Source organism: Nematostella vectensis, chromosome 4 (assembly GCF_932526225.1).
Source record: "Nematostella vectensis chromosome 4, jaNemVect1.1, whole genome shotgun sequence".
NCBI lineage: Eukaryota > Metazoa > Cnidaria > Anthozoa > Actiniaria > Edwardsiidae > Nematostella > Nematostella vectensis.
Genome location: NC_064037.1, coordinates 12942953 through 12964377, shown reverse-complemented (window position 1 = coordinate 12964377; position 21425 = coordinate 12942953). Strand labels below are relative to the sequence as shown.

General features: G+C 40.7%; 1 protein-coding gene across 2 annotated transcripts; it reads right to left on the bottom strand.

Annotated features, from left to right (window-relative positions):
* Nucleotides 1-177: 177 nt before the first annotated feature.
* LOC125561943 (MAM and LDL-receptor class A domain-containing protein 2-like) lies at nucleotides 178-9178 on the bottom strand. Of its 2 annotated transcripts, none has more exons than XM_048726976.1 (15): nucleotides 9052-9178; nucleotides 8705-8803; nucleotides 7996-8181; nucleotides 6331-6445; nucleotides 4931-5115; nucleotides 4487-4705; nucleotides 3982-4149; nucleotides 3632-3811; nucleotides 3385-3531; nucleotides 2548-2804; nucleotides 2078-2207; nucleotides 1413-1577; nucleotides 839-1092; nucleotides 386-474; nucleotides 178-310 (listed from the first exon to the last, which is right to left on the bottom strand). In XM_048726976.1, exons 1-14 carry the CDS (start codon nucleotides 9128-9130, stop codon nucleotides 388-390), a joined length of 2271 nt encoding a protein of 756 aa, XP_048582933.1. In that variant the 5' UTR covers nucleotides 9131-9178; the 3' UTR covers nucleotides 178-310; nucleotides 386-387. The 2 variants fall into 2 exon arrangements, with proteins under 2 accessions (XP_048582933.1, XP_048582934.1); XM_048726977.1 differs by having other exon boundaries at nucleotides 9055-9178.
* Nucleotides 9179-21425: the final 12247 nt, after the last annotated feature.

Genomic DNA, 21425 nt, shown 5'->3' with positions numbered 1-21425 from the left:
CTATTTACCAAATCAAATGGTGCATTGGCTTTCCAATACGCCAATAGAAATGTATGCTTATTCACCCTTGGTACTTTGCTAGGATGGCAAAATGGCGGCAGGCATAAGGCTACTTAAAGTAAAGCATGCACCAGGGTCTAGTAATGGGACATCATAAACAAATAGACCAGAAAGGCGCAAGGTTATTTATTTATTGGCATATCCATATATGTCTTTTCAGCAAAGGGCTCATGACAATGTAACTTTTATTTATTGTAGCCTCGTCTTAGTTAGGCCACAGTAGTCTGATTGGGTTTCCTTTTGTACAAGTCTGCAAGGCAGAGCAAAAACAAGAAATAAGGTTATTGTGTATATCAATGTAATTTTAAGGTACTTTAGTACAGACCTTTATGTGCACGTTGTGAAGCTAACTTTGACGTCATCAAGCGCAATATCTCCTGTGTAACTTGAGCCGCGAGTTCCTTCAAACACAATCTGTTACGGAGAGAGCAGAGGAGATGTCATGAGAGAGTCTTCCCATCCACAAAATATAGCTTTGTTAGCCAGAAAACGGGAGGTGGAGGAATTTACTCCATTCCGAAGAAGATTCGTCCCTGCTGCAGCAGTGACATTGACTTGTTGGCTATGTTTAAAGGGTAAGTTCTGCCAGTAGGCTTACCTCAATTAGATATATTAACTGTGCTAACCCGTAGTCTTGACAGCTATATTAACTTGTCAGTTATAATAGCTACTTATTTTCTTATAATTTCTTAAGCCTGTACCAAGCTATATATTAGCTATACCATTTGTGATAACCAGGCGATCAGTGTTACCTACGCTGTTTGAAATAGCATCCTACCTTGAAAGCCACCTTGGAGGCGATTATCCCTTTTGCCTGTATCCAGTTCTGCCCTTGGTCTCCCTCTCGGCTCCAGACCGCCTGCTCTTGCTCGGCCGTCTTTATGTATACGGTGAGGGCGCCAACAGACGAGCCGTACATATTGTACCAGAACTCTAGGCACATGTTATCCGATGGGCTGAACTCTCTGCTTAGTAACCTACCCTTCATACCCGGCTGGAAAGGACTGGAAGTCTCTAAGTAGATGTAATAACCTGTTTGATAGAAAATAGCGTGTGTTTTCATCAGTTAAGGCACCTTGGAAATATATTTCAGTACGTACGGGCTTTATCTCTAGAATCATCTAAAGGGAAAGGGTAAAAAGTTATATTTTTTCCGCGAATTGTATTTCTTATTACAATAGTACATCTGATTTTTTGTCACTCAGTTGACTCTAAAGTCGGAGCTCAAGCATATTGGATTACATCCGAGCAAAGCCTGTTTGTTATCCCGCACATCCCCATCCCGACCGCTCGGGGGCCCTGTGTAATCAGTCAAAGCGCTACGCAGCGTCATCAATAGCAACCTAACATACCCGATCCACCCCGGCCGCTTGGGGGCCCTGTGTTAGCACTTCCGGTCGGTCCATTGTGTGAGAACCAGTTGAAGTTGTATACGCCGTCATTAGTTGGCGTGTTGTTCTTGTCGTTTCTCCACAAACAGAGGGTGGGAGCGGATGTACCAAAGTCACAGGTTTCGTCTAATTCATGACAAAAAGGAAAAGGAATTACATTATTAATGGGATATGATTTGTGCTGTGAATAGGTGTTATAAGGCGGGGGGGGGGGGGTCAGTACGCAGCTCTTACAAGCTGCAATTTGATTGGGCAAATGAACAATATCCGCACCTCGACACAAAGAACGAGAAGAATAGAGACAAAAGAACTCCTTTGTAGAACAAAGATAATAGGAGACAAAGCAGCTGCGTACTTACTCATAAGGGGAAGGGAGTATTACTATGGGTGAAGGGGGGGGGATGGGGTGAACGATTGCTTCGGCTTATAGGTGCATTTATTTAGTTGAAAAATCTGAGATTCTATTCTCACTTTGTTGTTTTGTGGTCGAAAGGGGTAGGGGGGGGGGGGGGGTAGTTAGAGGCTGAAGCTGTATGTTTGATAGCTCCTCTTTCTCTTTTTTCGGCGACTTCCTCTTTACCACAGCAACATAACTACGATGAAGTCATCAATGAAGTGTTTCTAACCCGGCTGGACGGTTACGACTGCCGTTGTAGGCGCCTCCGTAGCCACAGGAACCCCGCACGACATGAATTTGATGTCATCCAGTGCAGTATCACCGCGGTAATCAGCTCCACGCACAGATTCCAGAACAATCTAGACATCAACTGAATCATCATGCTATATACTATTACGTTATTATGAAATATTGAACGAAAAGTTTTGATATTATTTTATTAATCTCGCAGGACAGTCTTCATGAAATCTGTAGTAATCTTGTCAATATATATTACAACTGTAATACAGTAACTTTCGGAATAAATGTAATGTTTGATTAGTGTTTAGGGAATAATCGTCTTAGATGTAAGAAATTTGTGAAATGTCTATGTTACCATGAAACGTTTCAGCGAACTGAGTTGTGGATAATGCTGCGATGCCTGAAAAGACGGTGGATAATGGGCTATATTTTTTATATTCTCAGGATATCTTATATTACCTTATAAGTTCCGGACTGCGCTGGTATAATGGCCTTTTCCTGCTTCCAAGAGTTCCCTTGATCGCCCGTTAAACCGAATATCTTCGTTTCTCCCGCCGCGTTTTTCACGAGAACGTTTAGCGCTCCTGTTCCGGCGCCGTACATGTGATACCAGAAACTAATGCAGCGGCCAGATGTGGCGGGAAAATCTTTACTCAGAAGGCGCGCGGTCTGGCCTTGTGCAACTGGGGATGATGTCTCGGCATAAATGTAATATCCTAGAAAGAAAATAATTCATCGTGGATGAGTAGTCAAATGACGAATTTTACGAAGAAATTTGATATTGTTATTTTGCCGCCAAAATCCGGAGCACGCGCGATCCAGAAAGTCACGTGATTTCTTAGCGCAAGTCACTATTGATTTTTTAATTTTCATTTATGAGGTCTTTGAACGTACTATTTTCCATCGTTTTTTTACCAGAGAAGGGTGTAATGTGTGTGTGTAGTGGGAGGGGGGAGTCGAGACTCTTTTCTAGACTCTTTTCAGACTATTTACAGGTAGCTGTAGGTTTAATCGCATAGATTTACAGACAATTTTCACACTATTTACTGGCAATCTCAAGGGTTCTGTGGGCCCCTTTCTGCGCATTTTACAGACTATTTCCAGGCTTGCCGTGATTGTGAGAAGACTCTCTATCCAATTTACAGACTATTTACAAACAAATTTGACATTTCTAGGGCTTGTAAATGTGCGTTTTGTCTGTGAATCTGAATTACAGCTTATTTCCAGTGTATTTACAGACAATTTCCATACACTGGATAGGACACGATTTTTTCAGTGATGAGTCCCTTGTCTTACCTGACCCAGAAGTATGATCGCCGGAGGGCCCTGTGTCAGAACTGGACGTAGTGCCCTGGTTACGAATCCATGGTGTAGGACTAGTGTCCGAGGAGTCCTGGGTCCAAAAGCACCAGCCGTTAGCATCAAATTCGCAATCGTCGGGACCTATGCCAGGGTTAAAGAAAGAAAATATATAAAAAAGGAAAAGGGCAAGGCAATTACAAGTGATTAAAAAAGAGTAAGAAACAGAAATGCTTGATTTTACCTAGTCCACACGTCCGTGCTTTGCAGACTTGCGACTGGGTACTAGTTCCTTCACAGGCTTTCCCACCGTTCTTTGGTGCTGGATCATCACACAGCCTCGTTCTGGTGTGAATGCCATTGCCACATGTTTTACTGCACGAACCCCAGGATGCCCAGCGGCCCCAGTGACCGTCAACAGGCGCTAGACGACAAAAGGACAAAATCAAAACGACTACAACTACTCGAAGGTGGAGAAGGGGGGCGGAGCGGGGAATGCATTAACATATCAAACATATGGCTGGGCGAACATTAGTGAGTTTTATATTCCAAACGTTTCTTATTATCTTATTCAATTATTATCTCTATAAATACCATTGCATTCCGCTTGTGGGCATTGCACCATATCCGTTTCAATGCCGTACATATTCACCCCAGGGCATTCGGTCAGGTTGGTGTTGGTACAGAATCGCTGTCGGTATTTGTGGCAGCTGCTGTCGCACGGACCATAAGATCCCCAGGAGCTCCAGCCGCCGGTGGGAGCTGTGAACGTAATGAAGGTAAAAAGGACATATTGGCTCATAAATACAAAAAATAGCATCGTATGATGTGGCGACGATTGTGGGTCAAATAATATTTAGAGATCTTTAGTGTGAGTGTCTGTCAAGAGTGGGTTTTATAAGTGGGCAAATATTATCACGCAATAGGACCGCAATAGTTTAGTCCGATGTCCGGTCAAGGAACATAGGAACTTGGGACTTGTTCGCCTAAACAACAAACGCTCTGTGAACGTCACAATGTCATCACATTTTAGCTAAACAAGGTCAGTTATTACCCACGTCAAAAAAATAAAAAAAGAAACGAAAAACGGAAGACTTACTTGCACAGTCGTACAGAATGTTCAGCTCGAGAATATCATTGGCACTGAACCCGCTGCGCTGACCAAAGTTCTTGTTGGGATCCCCTACGGCTTGAAGTGTGGGCTTATTATTCTTACTGAATCCGTACTTGCCATAGTGCATGATACTGTCGTAATCGTATGGTTTCCCGAGCATGTCCAGAGACTCGTGATAATACTTGTTAAAGTTGTGAGCCTTTCCTGAAACAGCACAAAGGTTATACTTTGGTTAAAAATAGGGGAGATTCAATACATCCAACTCTCTGTATTGCAGGCACCCAAGGGACGGTATTTTTTATTCGTAATAAAGGTAGTTACTTATTTAGGATTCAACCCCCCCCCTCCCCCTATACACCCTGTCTAGAACTAGGCCTTTGAATCAGACTTATGATAAAGTGAAATACTAGGTTATGGTTGTTTTCATACCATCGTCAATGTTTTCCCACATCACCTCCACGTACTGATTCCGGTCTGTCCGGGACTGCTCGTGCCAAAATCCGGACGCATGTAACATCTCATGCATAATAGTACCGACGCTATAGCAACCGCTGCCGAGCGATAGATCTTGTCCACCTTCACGCCAATAAAGCATACCCACACTTGAGTAACATCTGGAAAACCGTGGGCAAATTAAAGGGAAAAAATTGTGGGGAATAGAGACGCAACTCCTCAAAGAAGGGTGTGTATACGATATTAGGGACCTTAAGCAAGGACGACGACGACGGCTAGAACAACGAGATCGAAAAAGATGTGTTCGCGCTTGACGATAATTTAATTGCGTATTATTTATACAGTAGCAAACGTAGATAGACGAGTTTACAATGCATACGTCCGCGTCGTCAATTGACCGTGGAACTTGGAGTTTTCACGTCATGGTTTGGTGGAAAACGGCTGAAATTTATCAGACAGAACGCATTTTCACTTCATGGTTTAAAACGTTTTGGACCAAATTATGATTTACCAAATTGTGAACCAGTACCAAACTGTGAACCTCCTGAGTACCAAACTGTGAACCTCTAGTACCAAACTGTGAACCTCTAGTACCAAACTGTGAACCTCTAGTACCAAACTGTTAACCTAGTACCAAACTGTGAACCTCTAGTACCAAACTGTGAACCTAGTACCAAACTGTGAACCTCTAGTACCAAACTGTGAACCTCTAGTACCAAACTGTGAACCTGAGTACCAAACTGTTAACCTAGTACCAAACTGTGAACCTCTAGTACCAAACTGTGAACCTAGTACCAAACTGTGAACCTCTAGTACCAAACTGTGAACCTAGTACCAAACTGTTAACCTAGTACCAAACTGTTAACCTAGTACCAAACTGTTAACCTAGTACCAAACTGTTAGCCTAGTACCAAACTGTTAGCCTAGTACCAAACTGTGAACCTAGTACCAAACTGTGAACCTAGTACCACAATCTGGTCCAAAGCGTTTTATACGCCTCCATTTTCACGTGTTCCTATTCAAATTCTGAATTAAATTATTTTGTTTTGCTTTTAAGCAACTTATTATGTCATTATTCGATAAAACCCTTATGACATTAGCTAGGTAATTTTAACGATAGGGAGGTTGAAAGCTCCACTTGTATTTGCAAGGGAAAGGAGAGGGCGGAAAGAGGGAGGGACTCGTTTTTAATCGGAAACAAGTCGTTGTATCTTTTCCGAGTATTAAGAATTTATTGGATATAAACCAATGTAAAAGCGTTTACACCGTTACCAATAAAGTAATCTGTCTGAGAGGACCAGATATATACAGTATAATATTGTGTCTGTCTATGATAGTAATTTAATGAGATCGGTATTTCTATAATTAAAACTCACCCGCCTTTGTTAACAATCACCACCCAGTTTTTCTCGTCTGTTTTTGGAACCCACTTGAGACATGAATGTGAGTTAAATTCGGTCACTGCGGCGCGGAACGACTCTTGATCTGAAGCTAAAAATAATGCATATGATAAATACAAAATCAGTTGTCTGTTTTCAATGCATTCGAGGTCTATTGTCACAAGTAAGGGAAGATGGAGAAGAAGACGATACTGTGAGTGCGGGAAACACGAAATGGAAACCAGAAGCGGAGGTACTGGACTGCCCCGCTTGCGGCTCCTTTGCGGTTATTTTCACTCGCGTAAGCAGTAAGTTCTTTCGTAACAATCTCGTATGATTTTTAACGAGAAACGCGAAAACAATTAAATTGTAGAAGCAGCGTGTCTATTGGAAGTTTATTTGAGGAGGTGGCTGATAATTTTGAGCGGATGGCCTCGTAAATGCACGTGCTAGCCACCCTTGAAGATCGTCGGACTGATGCCTGCTGCAGGTTTATCTCTTGTTTGACGCCACAAAATCCAGTGTACCGGCTTGTGCAAGACCGCATTGAGGCTACTACCCATAGCTACCAGTTAAGAACGCGCACTGGCAATCACATCAAACCTTTTGCGACCAATAGATTTGGCAACTTTGTCACAAACAAACACGCGCTGGCCTTGGCTATCGGACTGCCCATACTACCTTTATATTTATTATATTGTATCAATTAATCATTATTTATTATATTTGATATTGGAATCCTGTAATTTAGCTTTTAAGGCTACGAGAGGACTAATAAACGAGTATTAAATAGCGCGGATTCAAATATATATTTTTTTCTCCTGTCGCTCGGGTTTCTGTCGGCCCTCCCGAAGTAACTGGGGACAATACCGCTTAAGCGTCTCCGCGTCCTACTACGTCTTCGTTTTCTTCGCTAGTTAAAAGCTGCCCTTTTTCCGGTATCGATGGAGTCAACAGATAAACTTTGATATGACCCGTTACTGCGGGACAATTGGAACTCAACGCGTAAAATAAAAGTAAAGACCTAACTAAACTAGAAGACATGTCAAGCGGGACATGTGGCGTGCAACATTTCTCCTACATTTTTCCTAGTTTAGCCACCACTAAAAGCATGCAGCGCGCAACATGTCTCCTACATGATTCCTAGTTTAGCCACCACCAAAAACATGTAGCGCGCGACATGTCTCCTAAATGATTCCTAGTTTAGCCACCACCAAAAACATGTAGCGCGCGACATGTCTCCTAAATGATTCCTAGTTTAGCCACCACCAAAAACATGTAGCGCGCAACAAATTTTCGAAGGGCGCGAGAAACATTTATTTGCCTCTGCTACAAGACTAAGCGAGAAACATGTCGCAAGCTATATGTCTGCCCCTAGTTTATCCAGGTCTAACAATGAATGGAAGAGGATTGGGGAAGAGATTTTTTGTTCCACGCACCCAAGGCAAATACGAAATGAAATTCCACAAAATTGGCGATTTATATTTAGCTGTTTCATGCATTATATATTTATCTCCCTTTATCATCAACACCCCCTATATTTATCTCCCTTTATCATCAACAACCCTAATATTTATCTCCCTTTATCACCAACACCCCTAATATTTATCTCCCTTTATCACCAACACCCCCTTATCCCCCCCCCCCCCCCCCTCTTCTCACCTGAGATTTCGGCGCTAAAGGTATATGGTACACGTCTACCCCTCCACAATCCATTGCGCGCGCGCTGTGCGTTGCGTTTGTGAGCAGACGATGGTTTGCCGTCTGTGTCTCCGTGCTCGCTTGTGTCCACGTGATCGTTGCTGCTCAGCGCAATGTCTCCCTCGAACAAGTCCTGCTTGTCGTGCGCTATAAGAAAGAGGACATATGGCTGTGAATAGGGTGAGAGGGAGCTGATGAAAGGAGGTCAGGGTAGTATCCCTTTTACCACTTTTGGAAATTTAGTTACCAGTAAAGCATCACTATGCAACGTAGTACCGCTGAGATTTAAAAAACGTCTATTAACCACTCATTTGTTATTGTTTATAGTTGAAAACACAACGGTTTTTCGCAAGATAACTTCAAAATTACAATCTACGTCTCTATCCTGATAGGTTATTGACGATATTTGATAGAAAATATCTTGGTTCCTGGCTTGAATTAGACGATGGAAATGGATTCATTTAGTCACTCGGCATTGAGCAGGAGCATGGTGGCGTGATTGGCTTTTTTTAAGCACCAAAAGTCTCATTATACTCCCTAAAAGACCCTAGACGATCAAAAACGACCTTCGACATTCCAACAAGAAACTAAATAAAACTCCAATGTGCAAACTATTACGACGTCGAAAATGACTGAAATTAGATCTTTCTCTAATATCAGATGATCTTACCTTCGTTTACGATGAAGATTTTATCCAACGTATTCGCGTCATCACTTTCGAGTATTGCCCTTTTGAAACTGCTTAGCTTCTTAAATCCTGGATGGTTAACTGCAATAAAAAAAATAATCATAAATAAATTTGATTCAAAAGCCAAAAACGAATAACTCATGTCAGTCTGTTTCATGAAAAATGAAAAATATTTGTTTATTAATCTCATTTTCAAGTAAAATATTTTTTTCATCATACTTTTTGCATGAATACTGAAAACAAGGAATGTTTCTGTTATGAGGCTCTGGTTCTGACTATTTTTATCGTCTCCTACCTTAAGAAAACTGGATATAAATGAGTGTACGTACAACCTGATTCCTTATTGATCGGTGATCCCCTGATGGAAAGGGCGTACAGTAGTGGGATAATAACGAACGGTAGATACATGGCGTCCTTGCGATGAGCATGTGTCGCAGAATTAGAAAGTTTTAAAGAAAGGAGAGTCTATTTATTTATTAACTGTAGCGTTCTGACACGTATACCTATCAAAGGACGGATGTTGAGACAATTAGTTCTACATTAGGATGTAAAAGCTGGTATTTACAGAGGAGTAAGTGTCGACATTCGACACTTACTCCAGTGAAGTAGTATTGTCTTTTGGACCTACAGTTCGCTGGTTAACACCTGATGCAGTATTAAGGATAATCAGCATATTGTACTAACAGTATCAAGTCAAATAATTATTGAATTCAAGCTTATTTCCATCCGTTAGGTGATGGTCCTCTCCCACGCTCAAGTGACGTGTTTGTTTAGGTTTCAAGAAGAAATAAAAGAGCTAAAATGTTAATCTCTTATGAAAACATGGTTATTGGGATACTGGAAATGCTCGAGATAAAGTTTGACAATGAACTAGTTAGTAATCGACACTAAAACGATTTCCAATTAAAAAAATTGGATAAGCCAAGTCAATCTCTTAATTTCTCTAAATGTTTTGTTCTCCGAATTTGATTTTGATTGAAAAGTGTCCAAAACATTTTATAATGGTTTCCTCGAATATTCCTTTATTAAAAAGTCTGACTTGAGTTTCATCTTACTTCAGATTATTAACCTGCATAAGAGCGTTTAAATTCTTTGGGGGTTTCGTCGCTTGGAAAAAAAATGAAAGACGATGTTAACACAGCTACGATGTACATAAAAGGTAAACTATACGAATAAACAATATAAACTACTTTTTGCTGTACAGACAACAGCACTAGGAACTGCAAAGGACGCCGGGACAGCGCGAGGAATGGCGAACAATGGTGCTTATGAGGCTATGAATAATTCAAGAGATGGGGGGGGGGGGGGAGAGAGTCGGGGTCTGAGGGGGTGTCTGATGAACATAAAGAAAGAAGCAGTTTTACTTGAAGGGAAGAAACAGTTCTTAAGGTTATCTGTACAAAATGCTATAAACTACGCATTTCATTTTACATAACATTGCTTGCCCGTTTATCTGTTATCGTTATGATAAAGCTTGATAGTAAACTTATTTCGAGATACAAATGACTTGACAGGTTTTACAAGAGCCCACAAATAGAATTTCAGAATAAATACAACAGCAAGTTTAAAATATATTGTGATGATGCAAATGCTAGCGCATTGTTGAAGTTGTAATAACACAATAGTATAAAAAAAAATCGGTATCAAGCTATCACTGATCCTTCCCGCACTATAGAAAACGCATTTATTTTCGGGACCATTTTGGTAAAAGTTACGTCGAAGTTTTGCTATTTCGGGGGGAGAAAGGCGATCAAGTTGTGTTTTGAATTCGTCAGTTTCTGCTTTCTTATAAACACCGAAGTGTGAATCGGAATAAAACTATAGCTGATCGTACCTACTCCACTGAAATTGCACAAAAAAAAAAACAATACAAAATACTTAGTCTACGCATTCCAGGAATCATTTTGGTATAAGTTATGTTGGAGATCGTAATGTATTTGGGAAATAAAGGCGAGAGTCGTGTTTTGAATTCGTCGGTTTCTGCTTCCTTGTTAAACACCGAAGTGTGAATCGGAATAAAACTATAGCTGATCGTACCTGCTCCACAGAAAACGCACAAAAATAAATACAAATACTAAGTGTACACATTTCAGGGATCATTTGGTGTAAGTTAGGTCGGGGTTCGTAATGTATCACCGGGGATGTATAGGGGAAATATGCGCGAGAGTCGTGTTTTGAATTCGTGTTGGTTTTTGCTTTGTTAAATATCTCAAAGCACCTCATCTTAGAGCACCCTTCAGTCTGCTCCGTTCTCTCTTTTACAGAAAAATAATTCGTGTTTTGTTCTTTTAAGAATAGAAACAAGACGAAATACATCAAAACACGCCTCATACAAATTATCCTGACAAATACCTAAGACTGATATATCACGTTTTAAATTTAGCGCGGTCTTCGCATGGTTGACTGCCGGATACCAAGGGAATGTGGAAAGTGGTTTGCACTTGTAAACTAACTGTACATAATTAGCACTTTTTGACGCTTTTCATATGACTTTTGTTTTTTCTTCTGATATAGGGGTGTTTTCTCGGTCGATTTTTACGCAAAAAGTTTCATTTTGAAGCTAAAATCGTGCTCTACCAGAATCCCGTGAAAGGCATTTCAGGACCTCACCGTTTTGCGGCAATCGCTAACTGAAGTTTCTTGCCCATACAAATTTATACGAAAAATGACTGATATTCAAGAGCCCAACATACCCTGGTTATTCCAACCAAACGACATATGATGCATATCAGTATAAAGATCTACTCTTGCCTAACATGGTTCCTGTGAAAGGCTGTTCGAAACTAAAGCGTTAGTGAGTTATGACAGTTTTAGTCGTGCGCCTTGACGGCCATTTCGCCATTTTCTCTGTATTTGAACCTCCCGCCGGCTTGAGGTAACGCGCCAGTGATTTCTGTCTTTTAATTTATGGCATACGGAAATGTCCAGCCATTCTGCCCTATGTAACATGTTTTAACATGTTTAAAAACTTCATATCTAATCGATTGGCTATTTGACCTTTTTAGGATATTCTAGTAGTTATCAAGGGTAGACAATCAATTAACAGGAAAACCAAAGATAAGCATATACTGGCAGTCCCCGCCCCTACTGGTAATTCCTTATAATTTTTAAAAATACTTCGGGGGGAGGGGGTGGGGCACATGCCCCAAAGGAAGTTCGAATTTTTGAGGGTATCATATATAGAAAACTACTTATAAAGACAGGGAGAAACAATTATTAGTTCGAGTTTCTAGTTATCGAGGCAATACAAGGCTTTTTTACGTATATCATATCCAAAGCAGTGGCAGCGCCGCCCCCCCTCCCCCCCTCGTTCGCCTTATGATACATAAATACTATGTTGGAGGGGGCTGAAAAAAAGCGTACCTTAATTTACAGTAAAACGTCCCTTTATTTACAGTAAATTTAAGGAAATTTTGAAATCTACAGTAATTTTGAAACTGCGTTGCCGATAATAAGGCCATGTCCATCGCGCATAACTAATGTTTCATTGGCCGTTACTAACGTTCAGTTGACACGTGTTATTTCAATCGAGGGATTAACTTGAGTGCGATTGTAATTGTTAAAGGCAGGTGGGCGGACTGTTTGCCTCGCAGGATACTTTATCTTCTATGGCCTACAATTGCAGTATTTATCAAGAACAACAATAGCTTACAATAAACGAAGTTCTAACGGTTTCTTTTTATTGGCGCGCATTTAAAGATCGATTTTTTTACTTTGAACAGAGTTTATATTTTTCAGAATAGGTTACATTTACTAGAAGTCATTAGAGGTGCTTTCACGCTGTCTTAACGATAAAAAGGTAAAAGGGGATACTGCTTTTAAGGGATGGTTAATATGGTCGGATACAGCGTTAGACAATGATGATTAGTAATCACAATCCCCGGGTTGTCGTTTACTCTACTGCCTGGTCTGAATAACTATAATAATTACAACTTTTCAGTTTCTTTTATAAACTGCTTACATTTTTGTTGTTTCTACGTAGAACCAAAATTGCATAATCGTGGATAAGATCAAATTCTTCGTCTTTTGATGTTGTTTTATATATTTGTAATTCGAATGGCATATTTCAATAATCAATAAATCATGCTTCTTGAGTTGATTCTATTAGTAATATCAGCATTTGAAATGCTCAAAGGCGGAATAGTTGAAATGTTCATGCGCGGAACAGCAACCAAAACAACAGCAACAAAAAGTAATGCAAAAAAATGTGCTAAAATCCGAAACCTGAGCTAAAACTACCTCATGATAACTATCCCAATATATCTTCTCCCTGCCCTCCTATACCACACCATACTGGCATGCAAATCCGATGCACGTAAACGGAACCTAGCAACCGTCTTTTACTAATTCTAATTCCTTTGACTTGCCCTTGTTTTAGTTACTTACCTTCTAACCGCTGTTAACGCCGTGTACGCAGCCACACCAGGTGGTGCTTACTAAGACTAGACTATCGCGAATGCTCTTAGCTTATGGCAGCACCGCCTTTTTATCCGATGAGTACGTTATTAGCCCTTTTTTAATGTAATTGTTAAATTGTCGGAAAAGACACTTGCGTCTTTTGTTTTTAAAAATAAAAGAGAGTTCATTACAGGGAGTCTACCATGCGTTTCTGATGGACAGTGCTGAATAACGTATGCGCATGCGCGTGTTCTGGCGAAAACAAACAAAATCTCAGTGTTGAATCGTTCGAGTAAAGGTACGAAAGGCTGACTTCGGTCGCTGTTTTGACTTACTGTACAGCATTAAAACCATACTGTACAAAAGATGACAGATTTGTTTGATAATGAGGGAGTCATAAAGAAAATTATAGCCTTAGGTTTGATCTAGTTTTCTTAGCATTCGCCAAAATGTGACAGTTCGCCGGTAAAATGCCGCCATTTCAAAACAAATAGGCTAGTTTAACCGCGCGGTGCTGGAACTAGTCTTGCGTTTTTCAGCACTGTCTTTCTGATGCAATTTGTGGTGTTACCGTTGAGAGCACAATCATTTTAATGTCACTTGAAACTAAGATGTTTCCCAAAGGAAAGGCGCGCGCATGTTTTTTTCAAGTGCTTGCATGCTCTAATTTCTAAACGCTTGCAATCTGATCATTTTTTCCGATTTTCTCGCAGACGGTTGCGCAGGAGAGTAGGGCAGTGACCACGACAAGCAACAAGCGTTTCGAAAATATATCTTGCTCGTTTCCTGCGCATGCAAAGCTTACTGCGCGCGAAGCAAAGGTCCATACCCTGTGCGAATGTTACTAGCGCCGAATACGAATAGGATATCGTGCCAAATTGCTTTTTGGGGGGTCCTGAAACAATAGAATGGGATGCTTTTAAGACATTTTATTTATTCTACACATTACACTATAACCTAAGTCATGCAAATTGCAGAGTGAGATCTCGTTCTCGGTCGTTCTCGGTCGTTCTCGTTCTCGTTCTGGTTCTTTACCTCTAAAACTGACAAAAAGAAAACGTCTTAGTTATTTGTGTATGATCTTTTGGTGCGCAATTTTGTGTTTTGCACTCTTCTCGCTCGATGATAAGGTTTTAGGTAGTACAAAAGCTACGACAATAACAGCTTTATTAAATTTTAAGCCCAGGTCTGTAAATTATTCAGCATGGGCTGAGGTGTGCTTGAGCCAACTATATGATGAGGTGAGTAGAGGAAAAGATGGCCGGCTCATTCTCAGGGGCCCAAGGCGACGAGGAGACCAGATGCGGAAGTACTCGCGACCACGAATTTTTTCCCTCTTTCTTTTGTCATCGCGTGTATATTCCCACTTCTGGTGCCCTTGGTCCCCGAGTACATTCAATTGACAAAACGTTACACGCAGTGGCTACTATATGCAGCTAGGCGCTTCAGTGGTTTTTATCCATGCTTACATGCGGGCTTGTCACGTAGTCGCTGAGCCGGTTGACGACTATGTTTTGTCAATCAACTGTATGTTACCAGCAAACGTGTATGACTCCGATAGGCGCGCCTGCAATAAAGTAGGCTATTAAAACCAAGCGCTCAGTCTTGGCAACACCTGCCAAAGATTGCAGGAGTAAAAGGTCGTATCGCATCGCGCGACAGGGTCCAGAAACGACTGCGTAGGAGAACAAGGAAAAGATAAGCAAGAAAAGTTTATCATATTTATGCGTTACAGTTCTTCTTTTAAACCTCAACCTGTTTTCACTCTAGTCCTCAGCGCTATTCTTACAAGTATAGTATAGCAAGTGTTTAAGAATAGAATAAAGGATGTGTACATATCTTAACTGCATGACGTGACGCTCACGGTGATGTCGTCGATGGCAATGTCCCCGGTGTAGCTCTTGCCTCTTGCGTGCTCGAATTCACTATTCGTCTTCACCCATATTTTGCTTACGTCCAGCCCCCACCACAAGATCCGTCCTTTTTAGGCTCCCGAAAAAAGTTGAGACTCTAAATTACAGTACATTTCACAAGCTTAGAACCTTATTTCTAACATTGCGAACAAGGATAGTCTACCGTGTAACTTGGAGTTTTTTTTTATGGGGCTCCGCTCCGAAGCGCCGCGTGAGCGGAGGTATGGACCTAAGAAAAAGTGACATATAAAACAAATATTGAAAACCCAACGACTCGTCCGTCCTTCCCTTGGTGCACCAATATAGTCACGTGATTGTGACGCCATCAAGACGTCACTAGAAGCAAACATATGCTGACGTAATCAAATAAAAAAATATTTATTTTTCATAAAAGAAACATCGTGTGACAACAAAACTCGGTACGTGTGATGTATGTTTCAAGTGGGGTGAAGTGAGATGGTCACGTGACGTCATTCACGTCGTATGACAACTAAACTTGTTATGTGTTATCAGGTCATGTAGATGTGGGGAAAGGGGTATAACAAGTTGGGCGCGTGATCTGTGAAATCGTTGACGTCGTCAAAAACACAAATAACAATAATATTTAATATTTCTTAAATTATTAAGCAAAAATAAGCAAAAGTTTGGTCGTTTGGAGCTCCTCTTTTAGGCAATGGCTAAATCTATATATTTAATTATTAGACTACGAGTTCGAGTTTTCTATGAGTCAATAGATAGTCAACGAGGCGCGTAGCATTTGACTATTTGACTATTTCTTAATAATAATTCATGTTGTTTTTGTGAAAAACGCCGTTTTTTTGCTACTCCCTATCTATCGCTCAATAGATAGTGAGTAGGAGCCAATCAAATTGCAGGATTTGTGATAGTATGTGAGTAGATTTATACTGATACGTTGTATTCAAGGAAAACGGTTGAAATGTATCAGACGGAGTCCATTTCTAGTACATTTCACGTCTGGCTATTTGAATTTTCAATTGATTTCTGCCGTCGCCGTTCGCGTTGCCGTCGTCGTTGCTTAACCCATTGACTCCTGGCTTTTTTGGAGCTGAATTTACAAAAAACAGACTGAAAACAGATACCTCCCCCCCTATTCTGAGTTTTATACAGCCCGTCAAAGTTAAACACAGCTGCACCTAGTCAGCGGTATCCAAGCTTTCCAACAGTGCTTTGCGGTCCCCACTTTTAATCCCTCGTCGATGTGCTGAAGCCAGCACAAGTTGATGGTTGCTTGTATTTTTCATCAAAAATACAGCTATGAGCATATTAGGGGAGTGTCTCAGGACATCATGAAGTCTTTTGGGGCATAATTGAGTGCTTTGCTTATGGATATTTGCAAGCAAAGGTGGATTCATGATGATTTTTTCTTGTTTGGCTTTGCCCGGATAAGAAAATAATTTCCTAATGAATCACCACAGCTCTCCTAAATGGTGTCTTTTCTGAAACCAAATTGATTCCAAAATTGTTTACACTGCTATTCTGGGTCTGTATGACCTGGAATTGATTTGTTTGGCTTCGGGGTGAAAAGACTTATAAAAAACCATCTGACTTTGGGGAGAGGAGTGTTGACTGGCCCTCCCCTCGTGAATTTTCCCCTGTATCTCCCAGAATGCTTTGCAATACGTAAACATATTTTCGTGGTTGTACAATCCTTCAAGGAATGGGCATTGTGTTTTGAGGCCAAGGAAATGTACCTGGAGGATCAGAATAAAGGTATCTATTTGTGTCTTGAGCTGTGTTTGCTGATCTCTCTCCCTTGTGTGGTATTTTGAGCGTTTTATTGAGAGGGGTGATTCTGCTTTTCTCTCCTTGTTCGATTTGAGATTTGTCAAAGAACCTGTGCTATTATTTGGCTTAAGAGTAGTTGCCAACACCTTGGTTGGATGCATATCTGCAAGACCATTTATCCCTTAGACTGATGCCTGAGTATCTTCATCTTGTTGTGTTTATTTTGAATTTATGAATTTTTTGGGTTGTGGGTACTTCCCAAAGCCGGTACAGGCCGGTCCAGGGGTCAATGTGTTAAATTCCTTGTAGAGACATTTAGCACCCTTTTTTTCTCGGAAACGGCAAACGTCCAGCCACAACCACAACGCGTAAACTCTAACTTTCATAAGTCAATTGAGGACGCTCCTTTGACTACGTTTGTTAATGAAGAATTATATCCTTAGTTTATTTTTATGTTTTGCTTCAAACGGGCTATCGTCCATAACGCGATTTAACTGATTTATCTAGTCTTGGTGTGCTACGTTATTTTTCGAATATTTTAACTGAACTTCCAAGTAACATCCCTTAACGGACACCTTGTTTGAACCTTATTATCCGGCACGGATAGATACAATGCGGATGGAGCCGAATAAAAGAAAATCACATAAAGTAACTCAGTTATTATGGACTCTCACTTATTACGCTACCTTACGGCCCCGAGAAAGGTCGCGATAGCAAGAAATAACCATGTTTGGTTTTAGAAGTAAAAGTGGGCTAGAAAACAATGGCGGATGAGGTGTATTCTAACCTAGTTTAGTATTGATGGGCAAACCACCGATAGCCTGTATTGGCAGGCAAACACAGCAACGATGTTGAGAAACATGACGAGTCACTATTTCCTTCTCTTGTAATGGCATTAAGCTTCAAAGATTTTATAGGCACTGAAGTCAATTAAAGGAGCTTTTTGATAAAGCAGAAAACGTATTTATCCCGAGACAGTTTTTATCTTACTAACTATTAAAATTGGCTTTATGCGAGCAACATTGGCCGCCATGCTTTTTGCTGAAGTGAAATAATTGGCACATTGATATGGATTTTATTATCGAATAATTAATAAAATTGTATTACACATTAATTTCGTCACTTCGGCAAAGGTGGGGACGAGAAACCGCAACCCACCTCTGCAAAAATGACTTACAATAGAGAAATAACCAGATATGAAGGCAGACTAATGGGGAGGCGGAGGGAAATTGCTTTCCGGATGGCTACTCTGCACGTCTGTATCGTTCATTATCTCTTAGGAGAAGGCCGCACCCCGCGATCACAGGGGTTCTAATAGTGAACCACGTGCCGTGAAAATGATATCCGGATATTCCCCGCTGTCGCCATCAACCTGTCAACCATATCTTTTTAGTGAAACTATAATTTAACCTTACTCGAGACAAAATATAAAACTCGGGAACCTCGCAAGAACAAGCGATTTGATTGGTTGAGAAACTCGGGATAAAATGCATGTGGATATTTTCCTGCGCCCCGAAATCAAGCAAAATGGCAAAATGACGACATTTCCATCTATCAATGGAAATGGTATAATTGTTAATTTTCCCGAGGGACCAGTCTCGTACCCAGACGCCACGCGATGCATTCTGGAGAGGTTGGATAAGCGCACGGTGCATGACGGTCAGGATGTCCCCACAACAGCAAATAACGACTGGGTACGGGTCTGCCGTGGGACAATGTTTGTTTTTTTGTCCTAATCAGCACATCTCGGAAAGAACTTTCATCAACAAGAAAAACCCACAATATAGACAAACCTTGATAATAAAGAGCTTTATTTACCTGATGTTTAATGAAGTGCATTTCATAAGGAGCTTAAAATGGAGCAATTCAGACACGAGGTTCCGCTGTAAAAGGAAAAGTTCCTCCCACCCCCGGGTACGAATTTGCTATTATAATCACAACACTTGCCAATCTATTATCACTGAGCCTCGGTCGGCTGGAATAAATCTATTTTTGCACAGGTAACAAGACAGTTGTGTTAAAAGATTGATAAATTAGCTATTTGCTGTTTCCAGTTTGAAATTTTAAATTTTGCGCTCAGAGCAATTCACCTGACATGTTGACTCATTGACGGCAGATTGATTAACTAACAAAAGATTGTTTAAAAAAACAACTAGCTAGCAGGCGTTTCCAGATAGTGCTCCCAAAAAGCCAGAAAAGTTCTCACAAAATCACCAAAAAAAGTGTTTAAAAAGTGCTCCAAAATCAAAATAGTGATCAAATAGTGCTCCTTGGCGAAAAGAAAATTACCGTATATTTTTAAAACAATTTAGAGATAAGTTGTGTTTTAATTAAAATTTGAATAAAAATAAAATATTAAATACATGCATTAGAGTATCTTATATTGTTGTCCATGAACGGGTAAATCACACTTTAGTGTATAACAACTAACTGTTTTATGAATGACTTTGTTCTCTTTTGTGTTTGTTTACCTTTGTTGTTTGGATACTACTAAAAAACAATGTTCATTTACAAACATCACTCATTTAACTTTAAATAACTTAATTGCCACTAGCGAGCTAATCCGGCAATTGGCGGTCAGCGGAGGCTGGCGCGTGAGAACGATAACGGACGACAACATGTACAAAAACAATGATAATACAATGAAAATACTTGCGATGCGCATACTTAACGTGACATGCAATAGGCAAACAAACGAAAAACACGATGAAAGCCCATCATCGGATTAGCTCACTAAGTAAGACCGCTACAAAGTTGGCTGCAGATGGTAGACAAGGAAAAACTGCCTGCGGTAAAGCATTCCAGACGGGGATAGTGCGTGAGTAGAAGAAGAATTGGAAAGCGTTAATTTTAGCTGGGAGGAGTGAAAATTGCTATTAAAGGCACTGGTTTTTGTGAAGTAGACGGCAGGCAAAAGGGGTGAAACATCAGGCGGAAAATCAATTTTGATCAGGCTGGAGTTTATCTTATAAAAAAGTGCGAGGTCACTAACTATTCTTCGATGTTGGAGTGACTGCCAGCCTAACACATTAATCATTTGGGTAACGCTACTTGTTCTTTGGTAATTCCCTGTGGTGAAGCGTGCGGCTGTACGCTGGACAGATTCCAACGTGCTAATATCCCTCTTGGTATGTGGAGACCATGCCACCGAACCGTACTCGAGGATGGGGCGGACGAGGGACGTGTAGGCTCGCTCCTTGATTCGGACTGAACACGATGAAAGGTTCCTCTGTAGCACTCCTAAGACTCGATTCGCCTTCTTTTTGACTTCTTCAGCTTGCATGTCCCAACGAAGGCTTGATGTGATGTAGACGCCTAGGTATTTTTGGCACGTGACGCTCTCGAGGACGGAACCACAAAGAGTACACCCCTACTGATGGATGACACTTCAGAGTGATTGACATGATGTAGCACTTTTTTGGCGCAAAAGCCATTTGCAATTTCTCCGCCCAGAGTTCCAAGAGGTGTAGGTCTTCTTGGAGAATATCGTGGTCGTCAGGTGAGTTGATTGGGCGATACAATACACTGTCGTCGGCAAACAGCCTTACATGCGACTTCAGACCAGTTGGCATGTCGTTGATGAAGAGCAAGGATAAGACCGGGCCTAAGACAGTTCCTTGGGGGACTCCGGATGTCACTGGAGACCATTCTGAACAAGACCCATTCCCAACAACTCGTTACCTTCTATCCGTAAGGAAGCAATAAAGCCAAGTGAGTAGTTTCCCCCTGATCCCGTAATATTGAGCTTTAAGGAGAAGACGCTGATGGGGAACAGTGTCAAACGCCTTGGCAAAATCCAAGAACACAACATCAACTTGACCATGGGCGTTTAAAACGGAGGCCCAGTCGTGGATCACTGAAGTGTAATTATTTCTCCTAACGAGAAATAATAACAATAAATGTAAAACAGGAAAACATGGCAAACAGATAAGCCATTCTTTTATTGTAATAAACTCCACAGGCTACCCAATTTTTGTGGTTACCAAAGCACAGGCTACCCATTAAAATGTCGAAATCACCAGTCTTACAGTCTAAGACTAGTTGAGACAATATTATTTGTAGTTAAGGAAACTATATAAGACAAGAAAATCTAGTAAATTGGGTTAAAAAAGCTAGAAGTTGACTTGTTTACCCAAAAAGTGCTCTCTGATCAAAATAGTGCTCCTAAACCCAAATTGCGCTAAAATAGTGCCGAGCACAATCTGGAAATGCCTACTGGCTGAGCAAGGAAGGATAGCTGAATTTTACAGAGGTCATTAAGGACTGTGCAATAATTATCAGGAGGGGGTCCGTAAAAAGAGCTTCGAATAATGAAAAATAAAGTAGGACCCTCAACCCCATCTAACAGCTTCGGGTTTATCTCTGAACCCCCTCTGATTTTACTAAAAGCCTCCCTTTATTGATCTTATTCAAATATGGTAGACGAGTTATGGTGGTTTCTTTAAAACCATTTTCAAATAAGGTTACAAAACGTTGAATGCTGACAAATATATATATATATATATATATATATATAAAATGATGGTTGAAGGCTTTCATAGAAAGTGCTCAATACTCGAAAGTAGAGCGGTGTATAGTGTTGGTTTGAGAAAAATACAAACTACATAGGTTTCCCTACAGGTCTGTTTCGTGGTTGCCCACTCATC

Bases quoted from the DNA above. Each gene is read 5' to 3' on its own strand.
- LOC125561943 (XM_048726976.1), bottom strand. From the start codon at position 9,130: ATGTATCTACCGTTCGTTATTATCCCACTACTGTACGCCCTTTCCATC. The intron at 6,446-7,995 runs GTGAGAAGAGGG...CATTATTTTTAG, and splicing joins CTTTAGCGCCGAAATCTCAG to CTTCAGATCAAGAGTCGTTC. The intron at 1,093-1,412 runs GTATGTTAGGTT...TCTATCAAACAG, and splicing joins AAGCGGCCGGGGTGGATCGG to GTTATTACATCTACTTAGAG.